Source organism: Saimiri boliviensis, chromosome 20, assembly GCF_048565385.1.
Source record: "Saimiri boliviensis isolate mSaiBol1 chromosome 20, mSaiBol1.pri, whole genome shotgun sequence".
Taxonomy (NCBI): Eukaryota; Metazoa; Chordata; class Mammalia; order Primates; family Cebidae; genus Saimiri; species Saimiri boliviensis.
This window is the reverse complement of record NC_133468.1, coordinates 31,423,163-31,440,322: the sequence shown is the minus strand read 5'-3', so window position 1 is coordinate 31,440,322 and position 17,160 is coordinate 31,423,163. Positions and strand designations below refer to the sequence as shown.

The window sequence follows — 17,160 nt, the reverse complement described above, 5'->3', positions numbered from 1 at the left end:
TCTCTCTCTTTCTTTTAGGATAATTTTGCAGGAAGCCTTCTTAGATTATTCCAGCCCTGTCCTTCCTCTCTCTCTCTCTCTCTCTCTCTCTCTCTCTCTCTCTCTCTGTCTCTCTCTGCTGTTGTTGTTATTGAGATGGAGTCTCAATCTGTTGCCCAGCCTGGAGTGCAGTGTTGCAATATTGGCTCACTGCAACCTCCACCTCCCTGGTTCAAGTGATTCTCCTGCCTCAGCCTCCCAAGTAGCCTGGGATTACAGGCATGTGCCACCACACCTGGCTAAATTTTGTATTTTTTTATTTAGTAGAGATGTGGTTTCACCATGTTGGTCAGGCTGGTCTTGAACTCCTGACCTCAGGTGATCCACCCACCCACCTCAGCCTTCCAAAGTTCTGGGATTACAGGCATGAGCCACCATGCCCGGCCCTGTCCCGGCTCTCTTACTCCTGTAACACTGTTTATTGTGGTCTCAGGGTTTTTACCTCCCTGCGTAGATCACAAAGTACTTGAAGGTAAGCTTCATGCCTGAATATTCCTTCTGCATCAGTGCAATGCCAAGAACACATTCTGTACACATACAAAAAAAAAAAATGGGAATGGAGTCATGGCCCGATGCATTCCCAAAGACTTACCTGGAAGGCCACCTTGCCCTGTGGCTTGACCACAGCTACTCACCCCTCCCCGCACAACCTTCAACTCCCACCAACCAGGGGCAAGATGGGAAAAGGAGCAAGTGTAAGAAAGGCAGAGCACGCTGTGAAATAGAAGAAGCCAGCTTTAGGATCATGAGTCTTTTAATATATTATTCTGAAAAGAAAGGAATTAAAAAAAAGTTCCTGACATCTCTTCTGTGTTGTTTTTTTTTTTTTTAATTTAAATAAATACCCTGCCCACCACCCACCACCCACGAAAATTTCCCTCTTCCTCCCCATCATCCCGCCCATCCCTGGCGCTAGACCCTCACCCCAGAACTAAATAAGATGCCTGATTCAGAGCAGGCCACACTGACTACCAAATTCTGGCAAATTGTGAATACTGTGAATGGACTTGAGCCCTCTGCTTCCCTGGGCCCCTTCTTCTCTAGGTCCACTCCCCATGGGGACCCCTCCTTGCTCCTTGGCTGTGGGGTGGCATGGATGGCAGGGCCTTTGGGCATTGGCATTGGGGAGAGTGCAAACTTGGCCCTGATTCTCCACTCCGGCTCAGGTCAGAAGGGCTCAGAATCGCCCTCCATACTGAAATAAATAACAAAATAAATACCCCCTCCCCAACTCCCGGCTCTCTAGAAAAGAGCTCCTTCGTCTGGCACTCCAGTCCCTCTCTTTCAGTTCACCCACCCACCTCTTCCTCCCATCCCTTCCTTCCTCCCTTCCCCATGCTGACCTCTGCCTTGATTCAGGAGGAGGGGTGTCCAGTGCACAGCAGCGAGAACAGCCAGAGCCCTGCCCCAACCTCAAGCAAACCCTCCTCCTCCTCCAAGTTTCTCAGCAGCGCTGTTGGCACCCCAAGCCGGATGGGCCTGGCAGACTCTCCCCATCCCAGGGGTAGGGTGGAGGGCAGGGGTTCTCCCTGGCACTCTCCCACTTGGTCCTTCAATGTCTCTCAAGGCGAGGCTCCCGGGAGAGCCAGGCGTGCCCACCCCTTCCCCAGTCCAGGCGCCCCGGTCCCCCCGCCCGCCTCAGATGGCGGTGTCCCAGAGGACCGTGTGCTGCCGGCGGCAGGGCGGGGTGCCGGATTTGCGGGGCTCGGGCCCTCGACGCCAGCTGGGGAGGATGGGCATGCTCTCCTGCTTGCAGAGACCTCGGTCCGGGCGGTGGCGTGCCTTGATCTCCTTGCACACGCAGCGCTTGCGCTCGATCACCTCCAGGAGCTTCCCGTCGCGCTCTCGGGCCGGCTGCGGCGGCAGCGGCAGGGGCAGCGGCAGCGGCAGCGCGGGGTGGGGCTGGGCCGCGGGCAGGGGAGAAGGAAAAAGCCAGGTAGGGTCGTGGACCTCAGCATGACCGGGCCCGGTCTGCACTGCCGAGACACACGTCTTCCCCCAGAAGCAAGTCCCTGCTTGTCCCCCACGGTCCCTGCTGGCTCTCTCCGGCTGTGGGGCCCCTAGGGGCTGAAATCCAAGTCCTGCAGCTTTGGCCCAGCCAGCCCTAGTCTTCCTAGACAGATGCATTTTTAAAGATGGTCGTCCTAGAGTGGACACTCTTTTCTTTCTTCCTTTTTTTTTTTTTTTTTTTTGGTTTTTTTTTTGAGACAGGGTATGGCTCTGTCGCCCAGAGCAGAGTGCAGCGGTGCAGTCACAGCTCACTGCAGCCTCAACCTCCTGGGCTCAAGCGATCCGCCAGCTTCAGCCTCCCTCCCAAGAAGCTGGGACTACAGGCGTGGGCCACTACATCAGCTAATTGTTAAAAAATTAAATTAAATTGGCCCGGCACGGTGGCTCACACCTGTAATCCCAGCACTTTGGGAGCCTGAGGCGGGCGGATCACGAGGTCAGGAGATTGAGACCATCCTGGCCAACATGGTGAAACCCTGTCTTTACTAAAAATACAAAACTTCAGCTAGGTGTGGTGGCGCGGGCCTTCAGTCCCAGCTACTCTGGAGGCTAAGACAGGAGAATCGCTTGAACCCGGGAGGTGGAGGTTGCAGTGAGTGGAGGAGATTGCACCACTGCACTCCAGCCTGGGTGACAGAGCAAGACTGTCCCCCCAAAAAAAAATTGAATTAAATTTTATTTTTGTATTGATGGGATCTTGCTTTGTTGCCAAGTCTGGTCTTGAATTGCTGGCCTCAAGAGATCCTCCCATCTTGGCCTCCCAAAGCACTGGGCTTACAGGCATCAACTACTATGCCCAGTTGGGGCAAGGGTAGGCAGGGTACCTTTTTCTGTGTTTCTTTCTTTTCTTTTTTTAAGACAGGTTCTCTCTCTGCCACCCAGGCTGGAATGCAGTGGCACGACCATGGCTCACTGCAACCTCTACCTCCCAGGCTCAAGTGATTCTCCTGCCTCAGCCTTCAGAGTTGCAGGGACCACAGGCACATACCACCATGTCCGGCTAATTTTTGAATTTTTTGTAGAGACTATCTCTCTATGTCACCCAGGCTGGTATAGAATTCCTGGACTCAACCAATTCTCTTGCATCAGCCTCCTAAAGTGCTAGGATTATAGGCATGAGCTACCATGCCTGACCTCTTTGTTTTATTTCTTTTGAGACAGGGTCTTGCCCTGACATCCAGGATAGAGTGCTATGATGGATGAATCATAGTTTATTACAACCTCAGCCTCCTGGGTTCAAGCGATTCTCCCATCTTCTCTGCCTCCCACAGTTCTGGGATTACAGGCACAAGCCATGGTGCCCAGTGGGGAGGTCCTTCTCCTAAATCACACAAAGATGTGCTGTTAGCTAGTGGTGGACCTAACTGATCTCCAGTCAGTCTGGAGATACGCAAGCTGGGCCCTACCTTGCTGCCCATCTTAAGCAAACCCTTCCCAGATCCTCTTCCAATCCCCTCACTCTCATTTTCATCAGTCTGTGCTGGCTCAGGCTGCAGCCTGCATAGCCCTTCCCCAACCCTTCGCTTTCTTTTTAAAAGATGGAGTCTCACTTTATCCCCCAGGCTGGAGTGAGACTCACTGCAGCCTCTACCTCCGGAGTTCAAGTGATTCTCCTGCCTCAGCCTCCCGAGTAGCTGTGATGACAGGTACACACCAGTACACCTGGCTAACTTTTGTATTTTTAGTAGAGATGGGGTTTCACCATGTTGGCCAGGCTGGTCTCAAACTCCTGACCTCAAACGATCTGATCACCTCAGCATCTCAAAGTGCTGAGATTACAAACACGAGCCACTGTGCCTGCCCCCCCCCCTTTTTTTTTTTTTTTTTTGGAGACAGAGTGTCACTCTGTTGCCCAGGCTGGAGTTTAGTGCTGTATTCTCAGCTCACTGCAACCTCCGCCTCCTGGGCTCAAGTGATTCTCCGCCTCAGCCTCCCGAGTGGCTGGGATTACAGGTGCCCACTCTCACATCCTAATTTTTGTATTTTTAGTAGAGACAGGGTTTCACCACGTTGGCAGGCTGGTCTCAAACTGTTGCCCTCAGGTGATCTGCCCACCTTGGTCTCCCAAAGTGCTGCAGTTACAGGCGTGAGCCACCACTCTCTGCCCGGCCCCTTTCTTTCTTTCTTTCTTTCTTTCTTTTATTCTGAGACAAGATCTTGCTCTGTGGCTCAGGTTGGAATGCAGTAGCGTTATCATGGCTCACAGCAACCTCCACCTCCCAGTGGAAAGCCATCCTCCTACCTCAACCTCCAGAGTAGCTGGGAATACTTGCGCTGGCACACTTTGCTACATTTTGTATTTTTTATAGAGATGGGGTCTCACAATGTGGCCCAGGCTGGTCTTGAGCTCCTGGGCTCAAGCAATCTACCTGCCTTGGCTTCCCAAAGCATTGGGATTACAGGCATGAGCCACCATACCTGGCCGCCTTCTTCTTTTTTTTTTTTTAGTAGAGACAGGATCGCACTATGTTGCCTAAGCTAATGAACTTCTGGCCTCAAGCGACCCTCCTGCCTTGGCTTCCCTTCCCAAAGTGCTGGGATTACAGGCATGAGCCACCATGCCCAGCCCTGGCCCCTTTATTGCTTTTCTTTGCACATTCAAGCCTTCTCCACCTGCTCCTTCACTAATAAAGGAAAAACCAGGCCTCACCTGGCTCGGGGCATCCCTGGGCTGGCTGCAGGGCCGGGGGGTGTGGAGTGAGACCTGCCGGACTCCGGAGGTGGAGGCCGAGCGTCCCAGGCGGTAGCCTCCCGTGAAGTCTGAGGTAGAAGAAGGAGGAGTGAGTAGGGCAGGGGCCTGAGGTGCCCCCTCCCCTAGTTCCCAGTCCCCTGCCCTTGAATGGTCCCGGCTGTCCCTGCCTCATCAGAGGGGAAAAGAGGGTGGAGATGTGGTATGAAGATTTAGGGCCCTGGATGTGGACATGAACAGGTGAGAGGAAGTCGGAACAGGTGAGGCTAGACCCTGGGAGATCCCCCAGCCAGCCCCGCTGTGCACAGGTGTGTGCAGGCCGCATCACCTCCATTGCGGTGGCAGGCAGGGAAGGTCTGGCAGGGAATGGGCAGCGAGGTGCGGCTCCCTCCTCGGTCTCCTCCATGGTGAATCCTGGCCAGCAGGGCCTCTGCCCCCTGGCTCCTCACTGGGATCCCCGATGTCACAGGGCCCCTGTCCTCACGCTCTACCTTGCCTGGACCCTCAGCACTGCCATTCCAGGCCCGGGCACCGTCCTCGACCTCTGCTGGGATGACAAGGAGAGCTGTGTGTCTGCACGTGGGAGGCGTCCTTCTGTCCCTCCAGCCACACATGCTGCAGCACGGGTGGATCAGGAGGCACAACTGCCCCTTTTGCAAGTCACAGCTGGGATGGGGCTCCTTCACACTCCCCCAACACACACGCACACATATACACACACACTCACGCGCGCACACATGCATACACACGTGCACACACACAGGAGGGACCCTAGTACCACCACCTTCCTTTCCACCCATAGGTACCATCCCCTGGGGCCAAGAATCATGTATATGTGCCGCATCCAAACCCTTTTCCCTGGTCAGAGGGGCCTCCCAAACCCCAGCTTTAGCTTCCAAGACCCCCCACCTCCAGATAGGGACAGAATGACCATCCCCCTGGGACTGTAGGGGGAGAATCCCAATTCCTGAGCCCAGAAGGGGAGTTGCTGGGGGGAAGGGCTGCCTGTGAACTAAGCTCAGCTCTGAGAGGAGGCCTGGCAGAGCATTGCGTTGCCAGGCAACGGTAGGGGCCTCCCTCTCCTCGCCCTCCTGTCTGGATAGGTTGCCATGGTAACAGCTGGGAGGCAGCTGTGTTTAGTTCCTGGTGCGCACACTCACAAGCACACACCCCTGCAGCCCCAGGAAGGGAGGGACAGGGAGCAGAGCAGGACAGGGCCAGATTTGACCCCCTTCGTCTCCCAGAGCTTCCTGCCCGTCTAGCGCACACTGCGGGACCCCGGCCTTTCTGCCTATTGCCCACCCCCATCCCTCTGGTCTACTAGAAAACATCCCAGACCCAAGGCTGTGACTTTCAAATAACCCCTCCAACACCTCCCCCAAACCATCGCAGGCATCCCCAGCTGGCCCCCACCCCCGACACCAGCACCCCCCCCACTCCCCCCCCCCCACTCACTGTCCAACTCCTTTGCTTTTCTTCCTCCATAGAGAACCTTCCTCTGCAGGGCCCAGCCTGCCCCAAATGTCGCGGCGCCCATCTCCTCCTCTTCCTCCTCTGGTGTCCCTGCACTGGCGATGACGTGGGCACAGGAGATGCTGGCAAAAGCACCCCCATCGGTCCCTTGCTCCTGCAGCTGGATCTTGACCATGGGGGATGGTGCCCCCATGCCACAGCCCTTATTCAGCACCCCCCCAGCCTTGAGGCTCTCATAGGCAGGGGGTCTCTTGAGCCCAGCTGCTGTAGCTGGGTAGGTCCACAGTGGGGTCAGGGAGCCTGCAGTTGGGTCCGGCAGGCTGTGAGGGGAGGCCAGGCAGCCGCGGTGGTGGAGGACCCCAGCTGCCGCGCCCATGGCCCCACCGTGGGGGCTGGATTTCCCTGGCACAGGGGGCCTAGAGCTGGTACACAGCATCCCATGGAGGACTGAGATCTCCTTCTCCGTCTTTGGCTCCCCAGCACCCAGGGGTGGACCGGCGGGCAGGACGGAGTGTGTGGTCACCTTGACCGCCGAGTACACCATGGTGTAAGACACGGCCTTGTCCTTGGGGGGGGCAGGGAGCAAGGCGGCTGGGGCAGGGGGGGCTACCGGCACCCCTGCCGCCTTAGGGCAGATCATGCTGTGGGAGTTGGGGAGCTCTCGCTCCCCCCGGGGTTGGCCAGAGCCCTGGGGTGGCAACGGTGTTGAGTGGCTCCGGGCCCGGCCTGATGGTCCCAGCAGCAGCAGGTTGGCAGCAGGAGGTGGAGGCGGTGGGGGAGGCGTCTCCCGCTCCCGTGCAGGCACTTGGGGAGCTGGGGTGGAGCCGCTTGGCTCCTTGGAGTGGCAGAGGACAGGTAGCCTTGAGACCCCATCGCCAGGGGTTCGGGAAGCAGACTTGGCTTGGGGGAAGGCCAGGAGTGGAGGCCGGTGCTGAAGGAGGTTGGGGAAGGGTGGGGGGATTTCACAAGGAGTGGTCTTGGTGGGCGTCCCGTCCCTCCGGCTCGGGAGGGCTGAAGCTGGGCGGCGGTGGGCATGGGTTGGAAGGGCGTGAGGCTGGTGTGGCGGGGACGTTGCCGTCAATGGCGGAGGGCCGTTTGTCCGGCCCTCCCCGGCCTCTTCCGGCAACGGGTACTTCATCTCCTCATAGATGGCCTCACTTTCTTCTGAGTCCGAGTCAGCGCCTGCTGGAGGGGTCGGGCCCCCACCCCCAAGAGGGGGCCCAGCCAGGCCTCCTCCACTTCGTCCTCCTCCCCTAAAGACGTCCCCCACCATCTCAATGTACACAGGCTCTTCCTGGGCACCCACATCAGGATCCCCAGCTACTCGGGACCCCCTAGTGAGGCGCTGAAGAGGCAGGTTCCCCCCTCGAGGAGAGGGGCCTGGCGGGCAGGACTCATCGAAGGAGACAGAGAGCTGGGTGTTAGGGCTTCGCCTGGGTTTCTGCGGAGGAATCTTCCGGCTGGACTCTCGGCCCTCCGGGGTTGGCTTCTGTGAGCCTGGACAGGACAAGGAAGAGAAAAGTAAACGAGGCTTTTCATTGGCCGGGCGTGGTGGAGCAAATTTGGGGAGCCCGTTCTGATCCCTTGACCCCTCTGCAAGGACATACCTTTTCCCCACATTCCTCAATTTACAGCCCCAGGAGGTCTCTTCGTATCTTTTTTATTTTTTAATAGAGACGAGTCCCAAACTCCTGGGCTCAAGTGATCCTCCGGTCTCCGACTCCTAAAGCGCTAGGATTCCAGGCATGAGCCGCCATGCCCAGCTATAGGTTACTTTTCTACCAGTCAGCCCTTGGTGTCTTTTTTTTTTTTTTTGAGACGGAGTTTCGCTCTTGTTACCCAGGCTGGAGTGCAATGGCGTGATCTCGGCTCACCGCAACCTCCGCCTCCTGGGTTCAGGCAATTCTCCTGCCTCAGCCTTCTGAGTAGCTGGGATTACAGGCACACGCCACCATGCCCAGCTGATTTTTTGTATTTTTAGTAGAGACGGGGTTTCACCATGTCGACCAGGATGGTCTCGAACTCTCGACCTTGTGATCCACCCGCTTTGGCCTCCCAAAGTGCTGGGATTACAGGCTTGAGCCACCGCGCCCGGCAGCCCTTGGTCTTTTTAAAAAGTCAATTACACTGGCCAGGCACGGTAGCTCACGCCTGTAATCCCAGCCCTTGGGGAGGCTGAGGTGGTGGATCACCCGAGGCCAGAAGTTGGAGATCAGCCTGGCCAACATGGCGAAACCCTGTCTCTACTAAAAATACAAAAAATTAGCCAGGCGTAGTGACGGGTGCCTCTAATCCCAGCTACCTGGGAGGCTGAGGCAGGAGAATTGCTTGAACCTGGGAGGTGGAGGTTACAGTGAGCTGAGATCACGCAACAGCACTCCAGCCTGGGCGACAGAGCCAGACTGTCTCAAAAGAAAAAATAAAAAAGCTGGGATTACGAGCATGAGCCATCGTGCCTGTCCCACAGCCCTCAGTCTTTCTAATGTATTCTCCAGAATCCGCAGCTCCTACCCTCATTGTTCCTGTGAGGCCACCACCCCTTTCTCAAGAACTTTTCAGGGAGTGTCTCCTGCCCTTGAATGGTTCGTCTCAGGCCCATCCAAAAAGACCCCCCATTCCTTTTGAGAATGGAATCTTCCACTTCCTTGGTTCTTCCCTGAATGAACCCTCCCGGCAAGCCTCCCCCGGCCTGGAATAGATCCTCCCAGCTCCCAGCTCCACCCCAGGGAGAGCTAGGGGGTATCTCACCTGCTTTCTTGCTGGGGGGCGTCTCTGCCCCAGACCCCGGCCCCGCCATGCTGAGTTTGGTGCTGGGGTGTCTCCGGGGCTTGGCAGGGGGTCTTCGGGTGCTGCTGTCCTCTGTGAGGCCCCCACCGCCCCCGCCGGGGCCACCCCCGACACTGTCCATGCTGCCCACTGAGTGGCAGGAGAGGGAGCGTGGGGCCATGGCGCTGCGGCAGGGGTGCGGGGTGTGCTCCTGGGAGGCAGGCATCGTCATGAACCCCATCCTGAGGGAGCGCCGCAGCGAGGCGATGTCCCGCACTCGGACCCCAGGCCCCTGTCCAGCCCCGGGCCCAGCCGGGCCTGCGGGGGCCACCTCCTTACTGGAGCTGGGGAGAGAAGGCCACGATGGAGTGGAGTGGGATCTGGGCCTCCCCCTTCTCCACCCCAAGAGGTGTCAGCAACCGTGTGGCTTCCCAGGGAGGAGGACAGGAGCCTGGGATGGGGATAGGGGTGCCAGAAAGTCCAGGGCACCGATGAAGGGGCTTCAGGCAGAATCTGGGGCTTAAAAAGGCAAAGCAGGGATGAGAAGAGGGGTGAGTATGTCTAGCAGGGGAGCATCCCTGGGGCTGGCATATCGAAGCCTGGGCACCTATGTGGACAGCCTTGTGCAGAGCTAGAGATACAGACCCAGGTAACACAAATGGACACACCTGCCCCCACAGCTCCTCGGCTCCTCTTACTCTCACACCAGCCCACACCTGGCCTCTGGTCTCCCCTCCTGCCCAGCCACTGTGACCTACGCCCCCATGGCACACCTCCTCTCCCAGACGCAGGACCTACCCCTCCAGGACCAGAGCAGCCTCCCTCCCCTGGCCCATCCTTCTTCCTCCCTCTCCCTTGGTGCTGTCCTCTATCACCCTCCCAGCTCTCCCCCATTCCATTTCACTGTCCCTGCGCTTCTGTATGAGTGGAGGGTGGTAGGAGGCAGGGGGGCAACTGGCAGGGAAGAGAGAAGAGCTGTGTGGGGTGGGCGCTCATTAAGGCCCTGTCTACTAACCCTTCATTAGGGAGAGATCGCTGCAGCGATCACTCTGATTAATCTAATTAACAACAAGAATTAAACTCCACAGTGGCAAGGAAGAAAAAGGGAGGTGGCTGTGAGTCAGGCTCCAAGTGGCTGTGAAGTCAATGGGAGTGAAGAGGAGAAGGACAGAAGGATGGGAGAGGCCAGGCCCCAGGTCCCTGGAAGGGCAAGGGGGGAGGCAGACAGGGATGCAGGGGTCCAGGGATCATCCCCAGCCCCAGGTCTTTGGCAGGGCCTAGCCTGCATGTCCGCCCACCACACACACAACCCTATCACTTAACCACTCACCTCCCCCAGCAGGAGAAACTGGGAGAAGGCCAACTGGACATTCTCTGATGCCCCTGAAATGACCCCTTCCCGAGACCCTGGGAGGGAGGCGGGGCCTGCCTCTTCCAAGGTCAGGTGACAAGACAGCCCGAAGCCAGCCCCAAATTTGCAGAGAGGAAAAGGGCTACAGGCCAGAGGCGAGTCAGGAAGGAGTGACTCTGGGTATGGGGAACAATCAAATCCGTACTCCAGGGCTAGAAAATCCCCCTACCCCACAGGAGGCCAGGAACAGGGCTGGGACAGTCTGTGTGCAATCCTGGTGGTTCTGCACTGAGCACAGACTTGGAGATCAGAGAGCTCACTCATGACTCTTATCACCCTCCCCAGCTCACCCCCATTTCCAGCTGCCAGGGCCCCCCCCAGAAAGCTATGGCCCAGTGAGGGGACAGGCAGAAGTGTGGAAGGGGAGGGAGCAGTCTAGAGCACAGCCTTACCTCCTCTTGGCCTCCTCTTCCTTGTGCTGCCTCCACTCCAGCTTGGTTTTTCGGTAGAGGAGGTTCATCTCGTGGGGAAGGAGGTGGGGGCTGGGGGGCCCTGCTCAGCGCCACCAGGCCCGGGGGGCGGCCCTCCCTGGGTCCCGGATCCACTGGGGGGGGAGTGGGTGAGAAGGAAAAAAAAGAAAGGTGGGATGGGTGGGGGCCAGGAATGAATGAAAGAGAGAAAAAGAAAAGACATGACTTGGGTCATCGTAGAGGAAAACACGGACAGAAAACCTAACACAGCTTTGAGGACCCACAGACAGACAGACACAGACTTCGATAAAGGTGTTCAGAGCCGCAAATACACACTCTGGGGAGACCAGGTCAACACAGATTCCCTTCTTTCGTAAAGACATCCTGATCCACCACCCAGACAGGCCCCACAAACAGATTGCAACCCCTCAGCTACACAAACACACATCCAGACACACAAACCACGGAGCTACCGACCCACATCTACAGACAGAGGACCAGACACAGAGATTGGCATAGGTAAACAGAAACCTAGGGATAGACAGGCACACGGACATAAACACCCACAGACACACCCACAGACACACACACAGACCTCCAGACACACACAAATCCGCTACACAGAACCGGACACACCTACAGGCAAGGAGTTATGCCCAGGGCCTACTTGCGTACATTGCACCCCACTGGGGAAAGGGGAGATGGTCAGACTCTCCCCTTCATCTTGGGCTTGTAGTGGGGGGATCTCATAAGGGCAGGGTGGGGACGCTGAAGGAAAGATGGGAGACACCCTGACTTGGGCATCTAAAATACCACCCATCCATCTATCTCCACTGCCTGCCTTCCCCCCCACTTTCCAGTCCTTCCCCAGGCCTGGGCCTTGGTCCACCCGGATTCCAGCTCCCTGGCCCTTTAGCAATGATTTGGTCTCTGCCTCCTCCCTCGCTGATGGCCCCAATCACCTTCTTCTTCCTCCAGGATTTGGGAGGCCCCCGGGTTTCCTCTTCCAGTCTCCGCCCCTCAATCCCCCTCAATTTCCCTCAATCCCACCCAGGGGGCTCCAGTCTGGCCCCATTGCTACCTTCTGGGCTGCGGCCTCCATACCTGCTCCGGTTTTCCTTCCCCCAAACCCACACTCTTCTTTTCGCCTTCAGCCTCACTTCTCCTCCCAGGCGCCCCTCCTTACAGCCGTCCTCCCCCTTCCCCAGTTCCAAACCTGGCCTGCTTCATCCCCCTTCTCCATCCAAGGGCCCCAGGTTCCCGGCACCCCTCCCCTTCCCCTTGTCCTGCAACCCTGGGCTTCTCCGCCTCTCGTTCCGCCAATCCTCCCTGTCCCTTGTCCTCCCACCCCAACCTCCCTGCACCAAGCCTCCCCAATTTCTCTATCACCGTACCTGGCCTGCCGGGCGCCGGCCCCCCCATGCCGGGCTCCGCCCGGAGCAGGAGGAGGGAGGAGGAGAGACAGAGACAGACCGGGGGGAGCGGAGCTGGGCCCTGCCGCAGAGACAGCCCCGCCTCCGGGTCCGCCCCCAGACCCGCCCCCGGCCCCAAACCCACCCTTCCACACCCTCCAAGGACGGAGCGGGAGTGGCCGTGCGGCGCGGGCCGCGGGGCTGGGGCGCGGGGCGCGGGAGCGGCGGAGCCTGCGGGGGCAGATTCGGAAGAAGGTCGTGGGGCGCTGGGGGCTCGGCGCCAGCCCGTCCTGGCCTTGGGGCGTCCGCTCCTCGCTGACCCTCGCCCCCTGCCCGGCCGGGCGGTGCTGAGTTCGGTTTCCCAGGCCCCGGCGGAGCGGCAAGCAGCGGCGCCCCCCAGCGGCAGCCTGGGGCCCGCGCCCCCGCCCCGTGCACCTCGTGCACCCGGCGCGCCCGTGGTCCGCACTCAGCGTTTGGCCGGGGCCGAGGCTGCGGCTGCTGGGCCCGGGGTGCAGTGAGACGCTGAGGCCGGCAGGGGGGGCCGCTTTCCGGGCCGAGGGGCTCCGAGGGTGGGGAGCGGGACGGGCGGCGGCTCTGCCCAGCAGGGGGCGTGCTCCCGCGACTGCGCCCCCATTTCCCGCCGCCCCCAGGTGCCTGGAGAGCACGCCGGCTCGCCGGCTCTCGGCCGCCTTCCTCGTTCCACCGTCTGGGCTCAAAGTCGTCCGCCCCCGCGACCCGAGTCCTCCTCCCGTGACCTTTGACTCCCTCGACGCTGCCTGCAACGAGGAGGGTCGACCTCTGAGTGGGGCCACCTCGGCCACCACCCTGGCACTGTCGCGGGGCCGGTGCGGGAAGTGACCTTGACCTCCCTATCACTTTTCTTATTATCTCCCCTAGAAATAACTCCCTCCGAAATGCCTTGGGCACACCAGCTCTGTGGCAGGGGTAAAATCAGCGTAAATCAGCTTAGAGAAGACTTCGGTTTTATCCTAAACGAGCTGGAAAATGGACACAGCAAGATAGGCACCGCCTGATACCTGAAGCCTGCGAATGCTGCTTTCCATGGCAACGTCTTCACAGACTTGCTGTGTGGCTTTAGGCAGATCGTGCAACCTCTCTGAGAGACACTTTCGTCCAGGGATGTCCACTCTTTTGACTTCCCTAGGCCACATTGGACGAAGAATTTGTCTTGGGCCACACATAAAATACACTAACACTGGCAGGGTGCGGTGGCTCACACCTGTAATCTCAGCACTTTGGGAGGCCGAGGCTGGTGGATCACCTGAGGTCAGAAGTTTGAGAGCAGCCTGGCCAAGGTGGCAAAACCCTGTCTCTACTAAAAATACAAAAAATAAGCTGGGCAAGGTGGTGCTTAGGAGGCTGAGGCAGGAGAATCGCTTGACCTGGGAGGTGAAGGTTGCAGTGAGCTGAGGTAAGGCCACTGCACTCCAGCCTGGGTGAGAGGGTGAGACTCTGTCTCTGGAAAAAAAAAAACAACACTAACACTAATGATAGCTGATGAGCTTTAAACCGCAATTCCACCCCCCCACCCCACCCCCACCCCCACCAACCCACCAATTCCTAATGGTTTTTTGTTTTTGTTTTTGTTTTTTTGAGACCAAGTTTCCCTCTTGTTGCCCAGTCTGGAGTGCAATGGCATGATTTTTGCTCATTGCAACCTCCGACTACGGGGGTTCAAGGGATTCTCCTTCCTCAGCCTCCCAAGTAGCTGGGATTACAGCCATGCGACACCGTGCCTGGCTAATTTTGTATTTTTTTTCTAGTAGAGACAGGGTTTCTCCATGTTGCTCAGGCTGGTCTCAAACTTCCGACCTCAGGTGATCTGCCCCTTTTGGCCTCCCAAAGTGCTGGAATTACAGGCATGAGCCACTGCACCAGGCCAAATTCCTGTTTTAAGAAAGTTTTCGAATTTGTCCTGGGCCACATGCTGCCTGTGTGGGTTGGATGAGCTGGCTTTAGTCCATTATTTGTTAGAAGGGGAGGGGTAGTAAAATAATACCAAAGTGCCTTGTAAATTGTAAAGGGTCCCACACATTAAAGGCTATTAAGAATGCTCCCAGGGGAGGGAAATATTAAAACACTTAAAACGCATTTCACATTTACACATTAATATGATTAGTTTATATGTATAGGCCAGGCGTGGTGGCTCACATCGGTAATCCCAGAGCTTTGGGAGGCTGAGGCAGGCAGATCACTTGAGGTCGGGAGTTCAAGACCAGCCTGGCCAACATGGTGAGACAGCCCCCCCACCCCCAATCTCTACTAAAAATACAAAAATTAGCCCGGAGTGGTGGTGGGTGCCTGTAACTCCAGCTACTCGGGAGGTTGAAGCAGGAGAATTGCTTGATCCCGGGAGGCAGAGGTTTCAGTGAGCTGAAATCACACCACTGCACTCCAGCCTGGGTGACAGAGCAAGACTCCAACTCAAATAAAATAAAATATAAAATAAATAATAAAACTTTGCATGTATTCACTCAACAAACACTTCCGAAGAGATCAAAAATGTGCCAGGGCCTTTAGACTGAGATACCAGTGCCTGAGGCAGAGAAGGAGACTGTCCAAATATAATTTTTGAATAGTTTGTAGCTAGTCAGCAAGAAGGTAGGAGGGTCTGCAGATGGAGGAACTAAGGCTGTGTTTTGTATGTTGCTAGAGGAGAAAAGGTTCTATAAGGCACAGAGGATGCAATCCGGAGAGGTAGGGGACAGGTAGGAGGCTGCTTCCCAGACCTCATTACTCGAGAGGCCCACAGACCTGGGCTATGGCAGCCATTGTTACTATGGCTTAAGGGAGAGACATAGGAGTTTGGATGCTTCTGACAAAGAGATAAAAAATAAATACATAAAGAGGGTAGGTATTGCATTGTTTTATTTTTACCTAACCCTAAAGAGGGGTTAGAAATTTCCCTGAGGCCAGGTACCATGGTTTATACCTGTAATGTCAGCTCTGTGGGAGGCCCAGGTGAGAGAATCATTTGAGGCCAGGAGTTCAAGACCAGCCTGGGAAACATAGTAAGATCCTGTCTCTACAAAAACTAAAAAATTAACCAGGTGTGGTGGTATACAGCTGTGGTCCCAGCTACTAGGGAGGCAGAAGCAGTAGGATCACTTGGGGCCAGGAGTTCACCCTGGGCAACATAGCAAGACCCCCATCTGTATCAAAAAATAATTTTTTATAAGAAATTTAGCCAGGCACGGTAGTTTGTGTCTGTAGTCCCAGCTACTTGGGAGGCTGATGAAGGAGGATCAAGTGAAGCCAGGAGTTTGAGACCATACTGGGGGACATAGTGAGAGCCCCAACCTCTACAAAAATTTTTAAATTAGCTGGCTGTGGTGGCATGTGTCTAAAGTCCTAGCTACTTAACATACTCCTGACTGAGTCAGGAGTATGGCTTGAGCCCAGGAGTTCCAGGCTGTGGTGAGCTTTAATCACACCACTGTGCTCCATCCTGGGCAACAGAGAGAGAGAAAGACCCTGTCTCTAATAAAAAGGAGGAGGGTGGGGAAGAGGGGAATAATATAATGTCCAGGATTTGATTTCAAATAGTCTAGCAAAATACAGCTGGCTCCCGAACAACGTCATCTCACTGAATGAAATGTCATCTCACTCTGTTGCCCAGGCTGGAGTGCATCTTGGCTCATTGCAGGCACGACCTCCTGGGCTCAAGAGATGCTCCTGCCTCAGCCTCCTGAGTAGTTAGGACTATAGTGTACATCATCACATTCAACTAATTAAAAAAAAATTTTTTTTTGTAGAGATGGAGATCTCGCTATATTGCTCAGGCTGGTCTCAAACTCCTCAGCTCAAGCAATCCTCCTCCCTCAGCCTTTGAGTAGCTGGAATTACCAATGCACCTCCCCATGCCCAGCTAATTTTTAAACTTTTTTGTAGAGACGAGGATCTTACTATATTGCCCAGGCTGGTCTGGAACTCCTGACCTCAAGCGATCCTCCCATCTCAGCCTTTGAGTAGCTGGAATTATAGGTGCACCTCACCATGCTCAGCTAATTCTTTTATTTTTTTTTGTAGGGACCGGGTCTTGCTATATTGTCCAAACTGGTCTCAAGCTATCCTTCTTCGGCCTCCCAAACAAAGTGCGGGGATTTGCAGGTGTGAGCCACGGTGTTGGGCAATAATCCACTTTTAAAAATAAGGAATGAAGCCGGGCGCGGTGGCTCAAGCCTGTAATCCCAGCACTTTGGGAGGCTGAGGCGGGTGGATCACAAGGTCGAGAGATCGAGACCAACCTGGTCAACATGGTGAAACCCCGTCTCTACTAAAAATACAAAAAATTAGCTGGGCATGGTGGCGCGTGCCTGTAATCCCAGCTACTCAGGAGGCTGAGGCAGGAGAATTGCCTGAACCCAGGAGGCGGAGGTTGCGGTGAGCCGAGATCGCGCCATTGCACTCCAGCCTGGGTAACAAGAGCGAAACTCCGTCTCAAAAAAAAAAAAAAAAAAAAAAAAATAAGGAATGAGGGAAATAATAGTACCTTCCTCATTTAGTTGCTGTGAAAATCAAAGGAGAATGACAGTAACAGCCACAGCCGCCCCACAGCAGAAACTAGGCACTTCTGGGTGGGCACCCAGTACACCTCCAGTCCTGTGCCTTCTGTGTCTTTGGTGAGTCCCTTTGGTGAGTCTCTGGGCCAGGGGTAACAATTGACTGCAAGTAAGGGAATCCCTTGCCTCCCTGCAAGCTCCTCCCCTTTCTCCCCGAGCCCCGCCCTCTGCAGCCCCTCCCTGCAAGAGTGGGGCTGGGGCCCGGCAGGTGTGGGGTTAAGGGAGTCTGTTTGGGGCCCCCAGGAGCAGCAGCCTGAGCAGCGGCTGCAACAACTGCAACAGCAGCGGCTGTGGCAGGCCTGGCCCCCGGCCAGCTGGCGGGGAGCCCCAGGAGGGAGGGAGGGAGGAGGAAGGGGAGGAAGAGGGG

The 17,160-nt window shown here is 56.4% G+C and overlaps 1 protein-coding gene across 5 annotated transcripts; it reads right to left on the bottom strand.

The window, feature by feature from the left end:
• Positions 1-775: 775 nt before the first annotated feature.
• NYAP1 (neuronal tyrosine phosphorylated phosphoinositide-3-kinase adaptor 1) lies at positions 776-12,698 on the bottom strand. 5 transcript variants are annotated; one of them, XM_010344726.3, is made up of 7 exons: positions 12,193-12,698; positions 10,781-10,932; positions 8,960-9,321; positions 6,194-7,708; positions 5,067-5,285; positions 4,700-4,809; positions 776-1,941 (listed from the first exon to the last, which is right to left on the bottom strand). In XM_010344726.3, the coding sequence occupies exons 2-7, from the start codon at positions 10,846-10,848 to the stop codon at positions 1,678-1,680; spliced, it is 2,538 nt and encodes an 845-aa protein (XP_010343028.1). In that variant the 5' UTR covers positions 10,849-10,932; positions 12,193-12,698; the 3' UTR covers positions 776-1,677. The 5 variants fall into 5 exon arrangements, with proteins under 5 accessions (XP_010343028.1, XP_003934234.1, XP_010343029.1 ...); XM_003934185.4 differs by having other exon boundaries at positions 5,067-5,282; positions 12,193-12,696; XM_010344727.3 differs by lacking the exon at positions 12,193-12,698 and adding an exon at positions 11,761-12,178.
• Between the last annotated feature and the right edge of the window lie 4,462 nt (positions 12,699-17,160).

Coding starts and splice junctions, on each gene's coding strand:
- NYAP1 (XM_010344726.3), bottom strand. CDS start 10,848: ATGAACCTCCTCTACCGAAAAACCAAGCTGGAGTGGAGGCAGCACAAG. Junction 4,810..5,066: donor TGCCTGCCACCGCAATGGAG/GTGATGCGGCCT, acceptor CTTCTACCTCAG/ACTTCACGGGAGGCTACCGC. Junction 1,942..4,699: donor CCAGGGATGCCCCGAGCCAG/GTGAGGCCTGGT, acceptor CCCGCGGCCCAG/CCCCACCCCGCGCTGCCGCT.